The sequence below is a fragment of the Pleuronectes platessa genome, chromosome 15 (genome assembly GCF_947347685.1).
Source record: "Pleuronectes platessa chromosome 15, fPlePla1.1, whole genome shotgun sequence".
NCBI classification, from domain to species: Eukaryota; Metazoa; Chordata; class Actinopteri; order Pleuronectiformes; family Pleuronectidae; genus Pleuronectes; species Pleuronectes platessa.
This window is the reverse complement of record NC_070640.1, coordinates 14,646,212-14,655,364: the sequence shown is the minus strand read 5'-3', so window position 1 is coordinate 14,655,364 and position 9,153 is coordinate 14,646,212. Positions and strand designations below refer to the sequence as shown.

General features: G+C 42.9%; 1 protein-coding gene across 2 annotated transcripts; it reads left to right on the top strand.

Moving 5' to 3' along the window:
- Positions 1–3,713: 3,713 nt before the first annotated feature.
- plp1b (proteolipid protein 1b) lies at positions 3,714–9,127 on the top strand. 2 transcript variants are annotated; one of them, XM_053442348.1, is made up of 7 exons: positions 3,714–3,835; positions 5,785–5,971; positions 6,070–6,226; positions 6,883–7,060; positions 7,332–7,405; positions 7,632–7,697; positions 8,375–9,127. In XM_053442348.1, exons 1-7 carry the CDS (start codon positions 3,832–3,834, stop codon positions 8,444–8,446), a joined length of 738 nt encoding a protein of 245 aa, XP_053298323.1. In that variant the 5' UTR covers positions 3,714–3,831; the 3' UTR covers positions 8,447–9,127. The 2 variants fall into 2 exon arrangements, with proteins under 2 accessions (XP_053298323.1, XP_053298322.1); XM_053442347.1 differs by lacking the exon at positions 3,714–3,835 and adding an exon at positions 5,358–5,397.
- Positions 9,128–9,153: the final 26 nt, after the last annotated feature.

Here is a 9,153-nt window from a genome sequence, read left to right as displayed (position 1 = left end):
GCGTCCATCATGAGTCAAGTAACCAATCTGTATAGGAGCCCTCTCTCCATAAAAATAATGAAATTGGGTTTATTTTAGGGTTACAAATGAAAAATTGGTCTGGGCTACTTTAGGTCAGAGTCAGAAGTCAAATCATTTACACATTCTTCCATTGACAAATACATTTATGAGTTCACAAGCAACTCGCATGAAACCTTGTTTTATTCCATTAACTTGAGGGTTTTACCACTGCAGCTCGGTCTGGTATGACCTGCAGTCTAATAGTAATGTGTGTCAGAATATGTGACGATTTTCTTAGATTTTATTCTTACACTACATTTTTTAGTTGTCACATTGAAACACACTCGCTGTGTCACGTTCAAACTACACCATGTTTTTGAGATGAGGTCGTTATTGTGTCTCTGTTATAAGACCTGACAGAGTACACGTTGTTTCCTGAACAATCACAGCTTGACAACTTTCACAACCTGTGCGATTTCAGCGGCTGACTTCGGGGAGCAACTATGTGAAGAAGCAACGGCCTCCGAGGCAACGTTATACCGACCGGCTCCTGTTTGGTAGAGCTTCGTGACAAAAAAGACACATCAGAGAGAGGCCGTGCATGTTTCCACATCTCTGTGAAGCTTTCTCCTTTTAAACTACTTCCCCTGGCAATTTCAGCAACGTCGGTCCTATTTCAGTTGGGCATGTTTGTAAGTGTGCTGCTATTTGTCAGTGGCACACAACAAGAAATGTTCAAAGAAGTAATACTTGATAGTAGCCTTGTGGGGTTATTGTGAGATTTCCTAGTTGCATTGTCCACTATGATCCAATGTAGACTTTCATTCCCAAGACACTACGTAAGTTGTGTTGGGGTCATTATTGGATAGAGACCTACACCAAAGAAAACATGAGACATTGATTGAATTAACGCCGTTGGTCAATTTACTGTGAATGGACTATTCTAAATGGATTGTATTTCTGTAGAACTTTTCCATGGTTGTCGACTCCTTCACTCAAAGCTCTTGACCCACCTTTACAGTACAAGTCACATTCACCCACTCGTGCACACATTCATATAATGCATCCACATGGATGGTGGATCGTGGTCCTGCTGGTTGCTGACCATGGACTGTGATTGCAGCGGGACTGCTTGGCATGCCATGTTGGGGTTATCCTTCGGGATGTTTACCCTCATCAATGCTGCTAAAAACTTTTATCTGGATGATGTTTTCCTACACGTGGCATCTACTGCACTTCTGTCCGTCCTGGGAGAGGGATCCCTCACATGTGGCTCTCTCTGAGGTTTCTACGTATTTTTACCCTGTTCAAAGGGTTTTTAGTAGTTTTTCCTTACTCTTGCTGAGGGTTAAGGACAGAGGATGTCACCCCCTGTTAAAGCCCTATGAGACGAATTGTAATTTGTGAATATGGGCTACACAAATAAAATTTGATTGATTGATTGATTGATCCATACATGCCATTCATAACAAGGGAAATTTTTGGTTCAGTGTCTTGCTTAAGGCAACTTTAAAATACAGATTTTTAGAGCCAGGGATCGAACCACTAGTGTGGACGACCTGCTCCTGAACCTCTACTTAATGTTGTGAAAATGATTTGACTCTCCAAACCTCATTGGGTTTATCTTTCATGTTTCATCTATCCTTGTTGCTCCTCTACTGTTCTGCTCCTCCTGCAGAATTTCCAGGGGGGGGGGGTTTAATCTTTAAAACCCATTGGCCCCCGTGGTTTCAAACAAGCAGCCAACAAGAGTCTGAGATTATCATGAGAGACAATCAAAAAGCAAGTAAACACCCGGTCGAAGAAGCGCACAGGCCGTCCTTACTAAATCATGCAGTAAAACAAATACTTAACGCACTCACCGCGGGAAGTCATTGGCGTTGAATTATTTGTGAGCCTGACACGTGTTTGTCCTCCCACTGGTCGTTTTGTTTGTTTGTTTGTTTGATGGCTGTTTGTTCATTTTTGTGACGAGATAACACATTACCATAACAGGGATGGAGAGATGGTGCAAATATTTTAGCAGGGGCTTCCTCCTCCCTTGTATCAACACATGCATATCACCGCATTTAGTGCATAAATATTTGCATGTGCAGTGACCCCACAGCAAACAGTTATCAAAATGACTCACAGATAGATCACTGGGCTACTCCACATACTGCACACAGCCATGTATTGTGCACTGATTTAAGCAATATAGGTGCCATTTTCGATCTGATTGTGCAAAACATACTTTAATATATGCATCCACGCAACTTAGATGAAAGCTTGTAGAGTACTGTATTTGTTCAACATCATTAATTAATGACTGTTAGGCAAGTCATAATTCATCATCTGTGCCGCTCACATCCCTGACCACCGTCTGCATCCGGTTCTGAGGAATATCGTTTATTCACACATCCTCTTTAATGCAACTAGCTCGACCTCCTTCCTAATGCCTGTCCTTAGAGTAGTCAACATTACTTCTTATTTACATCTCACAAGTAAAGCTGGCGACCGGGATACATATTTATTTACAGTACAGAGGTTAATTAATGAACCCGACCCTCTCCACACAGAAACACACATGCACAAACACATACACACACACACACACACACACACACACGTATGCTAATGGTTCTCTCAGAGATTTCAAAAGCATATTTCCTCTTCACTCACCACTGTGCTGTTAATCCCTTCTACAGATTAATTGTTTAATCTGATGTTGCTCAGGGTTTTTAAGAGGACAAGGGATAAAGACTAGAAACTAAGACCAAACAACGGACCAGTCTACAAGGCTATTTTTTTTAATCTACCATCAATTTCTGATGAGTCAGTCAAAGTGTTTGTTGCTCCCAAAATAAATGCACTTAGGCAAAAATGAGCAATATACCAACATGTGTGTTCTTTTGAGTTATGTCCAGCTGTTTGGGGTAAAATGGAAAAGCAGAAATAGGATGAGGGATTTTCCCCCCAAAAAGTGTTTTCTCCTGCTCCACACTGGCTCCTTTGTACTGAGCCCAAGCTTTGACATCAACTGGGTCAAACATGAGCGAGGGAGGGAAGGAGAGAAGCAGCTGGACCTGGTTGTCAATGTCACCCTTGTTACTCAACTTCATCAATGTCAGTCACCGGCGTTTCGATTTATTTCGCTCTTTTGTCGGCGCACTTCTCTTATCTTATCTGTGTGTGTGTTTTTATGCTGCTCCGCGGACCCTCTGGGATGTTTACTCTGTCATTCTGATGTGTAGCATGTGTGTGCAGACAGACAGCACATGCATGCTGATGATAAACTATTGAATGTTAATGAAACGCCATGCACCCTGCAAATGAATGCCCATAACAGATTATAAACCATGTACAGAAAATGTGGGAAAATCACTAGATAGGAATCTCATTTGCATTGTGTTTTTTTAAGTTAAAAAATAAGAATAAAATAAAAATAGACTTTGTTTTGACATATGGGCTGAAAATTATGTAGAACCTGAATTAATATACTGGCTGATATACTGTATGCCTTTTTGCATGCATATTACTACCCATATATCTGAGCTTAATCAAAAGTATCCACAAGTATTGGTCAGGGCAGCTAAACTACATTAAATAGGGAATTTGTGACCCACTCTCTGTACCCAGTCCTCAGGCTCCATAAATAATGACTGGCAGCTGAAATGGGACTTTGTGACTTTAAGATGTGACCCGGGGAGATGTGGTCTATCTATTGTTGATGAGACAAAAGCGGGAGTCAGATTCATATAGGAGTGGCGGGGAATAACTTCTCATATCCTCATATCACAGTCGCAAAGCCACCCCAGCGAAACTTCAATAACTCTGCACTCCTTTCTGGACATGGGTGAGTGCACGGAATTCATAATAACTCTGATCATCTATTATTAATGTGATTTGAAAAATGTGGACTTCAATAACTTACTAATGTTGCCTCTAATATGTCCTCTCTGTCCTTCGACATCATGTTGCCCTCGTGCACTGTCGGCGAGATTCGCTGCAAATTTATCATGTGTTTCCATTTAGAATTTATACAATTTTTCAATATCCCCATATGGATTATGTGTCATTTAATATTGATTGAAGGGATTGCAGACAGTGATTGATTCCCCCAGTGCCCCTTTGTTATTATTATAAAACATAGCTTATTATTATTTATATATTATTACATGTATTTATGATTTACTTTTCAAATACAGAACTCTGGCTCACCTCCTCTGACCCCTTGTAAACATAGACTAGACAGTGGCCGACATTGATGGTCAGTTTCGCTCATCATGCCATGCAGGGCCATGCCAGGCCACTCGTGTGAAAGAGGTCAGAAACTCCCACATGTGTCACTGGTATAAATTAGCAATTCTCCATGAGAACTGTGGAGTCAAACAACTTGTGTTAACAGTTGTTTCTCACTTGCAAACAACTTGTGCTCTATCGTTCACATTTTTTTTTTTTAACGCCTTTGCGATGTTGATGGATTCACTTGCGTCTGCTGTTAAATGCACTAATGCCTTTTTTCTTTTTGCACTGACTTCGAATAGAGCCTGTTTCGCTCTACCACCGTGTGACTGTTGCAGCTGAAGCGTGGGCGTCTGCAGGCACAATGGTTTTGAAGGGACTGTAGCAGTCTTCCTGCTGTTACTATTTATACTTAACAGGCAGTTTGTTTTAACTCACAGCCTCTACTCCCCTCCAGCTGAGGTTTTTAGTGAAATTGAAAAGATTCACTGTGGATAGTCACCCACGGCACTTAAGGAATTCACAAAGTGCACCAACATGATTTTGAGTGGGGTTGTTGTTGTTGTGAAGATATTCAAATTGGCCCTCTCGTTCACTATGCATCCGCCCACTCTTAGAACACTTGAACACAGCCCCCGTTGGCATTGATGCTGAGTGCCATGGTACCAGTCTCAGCCAGCTGTGGATGGACGATGGCCTGAGTGGTGTCACTGGCTGTGGTGGTCCCGGTGACCCCCCTCTGCCACCTCATACTACTGTGTGTGTATTGTTGCACCAAGGTCTTTGTTTGCTTAACATCGCTGCCCTTTGTTCCTCGCTAATCATAAGCAAAGACAAAGGATATTGTATCTTCAGCCACAAAGAGACGCTCTCTCTTCGGGGCGCCAGAGCCCAGAGTTTCACCACTGTCTCACGCCCGGTGACGCCTGTGACCGCCGGAGCAAGAGGGCTGGACCAGAGTCAGTTGGGGTCGAGCTGTGAGGTGTCGCTACGAACAGAGCAGCTTCCACACACGGATGAAATTGTGCAGAGAGGCTTATTTTACAGTGGTACAGACCTCATAGGCAGGACCGTACATCACTGGTTGGCACTGGGATCTTTCTTCTTGTGGAGTACAAGATCCAAAGCAGCAAATGTTTCCGGTCAGGCAGCCTTGGCTTTGCAAAGCCTTAGGTGCTTTTCCTCTATCCCATTTCTGCCAATGCATTTATTAACGCTCTGGATATTTGCTACCTGCTTCAACAGCGCAGCTTACACTAGGAGAGGCGCGTGAGCTTGTCGGGAAGTCAGTGGTGGCTGCTTTTGTTTGGACGCTTCATTGGGGAATCGTTGCTTGAACTCTTGATTCTCGCTGCTGTCTAATTTTTTTTTTTTTACTTCTGTTGCTTTCTTGCCTGTTGGTGGGTTTTTGGTGAATGCTCATGGATTTGCAGACAGAGCGGGGCCTTTTCCATAGCTCGCCGACAGGGTGACCGAGTTCCCCAACTGTGGCGTAGATGTGCTGTGTGGTTATATGTGCGGTGTGTGCCGCCTGTGTGCTGATATATTATGCCCCCTCAGGTTGTTATGATTGCTGTGTCCGGTGCATTGGGGCAGTGCCCTACCCGTCCCTGGTGGCCACCTTGCTGTGCTATGCTGGCATGGCATTATTTTGTGGCTGCGGGCACGAAGCGCTGGCCCAGACCGCAGTTCTTGTTGAGACTTACTTCGCCCGCAACCCTCAGGACTATGAGGTCATGGCGTCCTTGTGAGTGACGCTGCATTAAATTCTCTAAAATCTTTGTTTTTGACCTCGGAAGAGGTGTTTCATTTCACTGACTGTTTTTCCCCCTGTGACTTTTTCAGTATCAAATATTTCCAGTTTGTGATCTATGGCCTGGCATCATTTTTCTTCCTCTTTGGTATCCTGCTGCTGGCTGAGGGCTTCTACACCACGAGCGCTGTCAAGCAGACCTTTGGTGAATTCAGGAGCACCCACTGTGGACGCTGCCTCAGTCTGACGGTAAGAAAGAGGAGGAGGAGGAGGAGGAGCAGGAGTAAGTAACCCGCATAGCAAAATAGTTTTGGCCCAGATCTGTCCCACAATGTCATACTACACTGTTGTCCGGCCTGCATACTGGGAGTGATGGTACTTGGCCAGTCAGCTACTGTTTGCCAGATCTGGGCCAGAAGTAAGCCATAGCAATACAGTATATCAACTGAAGGTGACAAAGGTTGTCCAAATTTGTTTTGTGGTATTTTGGCCATGTTAACCAAATACACCTTCCCAAGCGCACCTCATGTTTGTCAAAAATAGGCCCAAATTTGTTTGGGGATATTTGGACCACATTTGCCTTTTACAAGCGGTACACTGTAGGCTGACGTCCATTTTGTCCGGACCACCAGAAGGCCAGAAGTGCTGCATCATTGCCTGAAGTGGCCCCCATCTGTATGCTATCTGGAGAGGGGGGGTGGGGGGAGTATCCTGTGATGACTGGTCATTGATAAATTGCTGGGGTCTAGGCTCTTAACCATAATCAAATGTTATTTGTTTCGGTTATTTCCGCACAGAACCATGAGTTATGGTTGATAGCGGATTCAACGACAGCACATTTATCACCTGAGCTTTCCTCGCCACATCTCTCTGACCCTATGTACTGTACTCCCTTATCCCAACAGTTCATCATAGTGACGTATATCTTGGCCTTCATCTGGCTGGTGGTGTTCGCCTTCAGTGCCATCCCGGTCTTCTTCCTGTTCAACATGGAGCAGACCTGCCACAACATCAACATCCTGGCCGAGACAACCCCCAGCATTAATCAGCACGGCTGGATTTGCATGGACGCCAGGCAGTATGGTGCGTTGCTCTGATAATGACTGACCACTGCTCCACCTGATGAGAATGTTAATGTCGGCCCTGAGAGCGATGAATTAACCATCAGGGAGAGGATGCAAAACTGCTTGTTGAATCAGTTATGAAATAATGAAGATAACTATGCCTGTATCTTTGGTTACTGCTGTTCCCCCCTGATGTGCTGTGTGCGATCTGGCACTTAAATGCATCATAACTCATTGTGATTCAGCCCCAGTATAAGAGACACAACACTTACGTCATGTGTTCATTTAAGGTCTCCTTCCTTGGAATGCAATGCCAGGCAAAGCTTGTGGAATGACCTTGACATCCATTTGCAAAACCAGCGAAGTGAGTAGAGGAATCCAATAATCTCTTTTACACAGCTCTGCATTTTATTTCTCATTTAACACCAGTGTGAAGAATCACAGAAGCCAATGAAATATCAACTATAAATTATTAATCATAGATATTTCATTTATTATTCATCAAACTATGAATGTGTGTAAAGAGTATTTTTATATGATGGAATAGGGATTGGTTCAATTCTCTGACCTGTGTTTCTTATGTCTTACAGTTCTACGTCACCTATGACTTGTACATTGCTGCATTTGCTGGTGCTGGGGTCACTCTCTTAGCACTGGTGAGCAATTTTTGTTATATCTATATAAGGTTTTTATAGGTAATACCAGCAATAAAATCAAATCTATATGCTCTATAGAGCCAAATGTTTGTATATAAAGTATATAAAGTATATAAAAAAGAGATATATCATGGTTTAGCTTTGTTTTGGTGAAATCTCACAGTATCTCTCTCTGAGGTTTTGGCTGCCATTCAATAAAAACAATGGAGGTGAATGACATTTATGATGCTTCAAAAAGTGTTGACGCATGACTCAGCATCTCTCTTCAAAAAACTAAAGTGTCCCAGTCAGCCTTCATGATCCTCAGGCCTTGATGTGAACAGTTTTAGTAGAACTACTCTCAAATGGAGAGTAGTTCCTTAAAACACTATTCACACTGAAGCCCTTGTCTGGAACAATAGAGCTGACTGTCAAATTCAGTTTGGATTGAGTCTCGCAAATAAACTGTAGTGGCATCTGATATTTATCAAGAAATCTGGACAACTCCAAATGAAAAGTGCTGTATGGCTAAAACCCACTGGGTAAATATATATATTTTGCAATTTGGATGAAGTATTCTTGATGAGCCAATAGAATGTTACCTGTATGCTTGTCCATGCTGTTTTTACATTTTCCCAACAAATGTATGCAAACCTGATTTTGTCTTTTCTTCCATCCTCCACACCATTGTCTCACAGTTTGTGTATCTGTTTGCCACCACCTACAACTATGCCGTCTTGCGGTTTCTGGGCAGAAAAGGTGTCCGTTAACCCCGACCTCTTCATCCCAGTCAACCCCATCTCCTGGCTACGAGATGGACGGTCAACACCTTTCCAACCGTAGATTTCCTTTCCTCCAAAACCTGGAATCCCCTGCTTGTAATTCTGTTAGGCCTGTCCGATAACAGCATCAGTGTTTTGTATGAACAACAGACAGAGAGATGAAGATAATTCACCCCCCAGCAGCGAATCCTCATCTCAGATGATTCTCTTAGATTTGTTGTTCACTTTCCTTTTGCAGCTTGATTCTTTTTTTCATGAGGCTTCACTGGTGCAGATGCTGTCGTCGGATTGTGATGTATGATGTTTTATGAATAATTAAGAGTAATGACACCTCATCTGGAAAAATACTAAAACACCATCCAGTGTTTACTGATGGGTACATGGGCCTTGAATGGGATTTTTCCGCAGCCTCATTATCACCACCTTGTGTATTGTGTGTGTACTAAAGTATAGCTGAATGTACATATGTTCTCTCCTATCTTCCTCTTTGTGTCACTTACAAAACATGCAATTTTAATGCATTTTTGCTTTGTTTAAATACCACTGCTGAGGTGATGTTGCACATGTGTATCCATTTCCCGGAGGTTTTTCAGTTACTGCTTGAAATAAGCTATTTTTATGCCACTGAGGTGTTGACGCTTCGATAACTTGACCCCAAGTGTTTGACGTGTAGCCCTTCTACTGAGTGTTGTTTG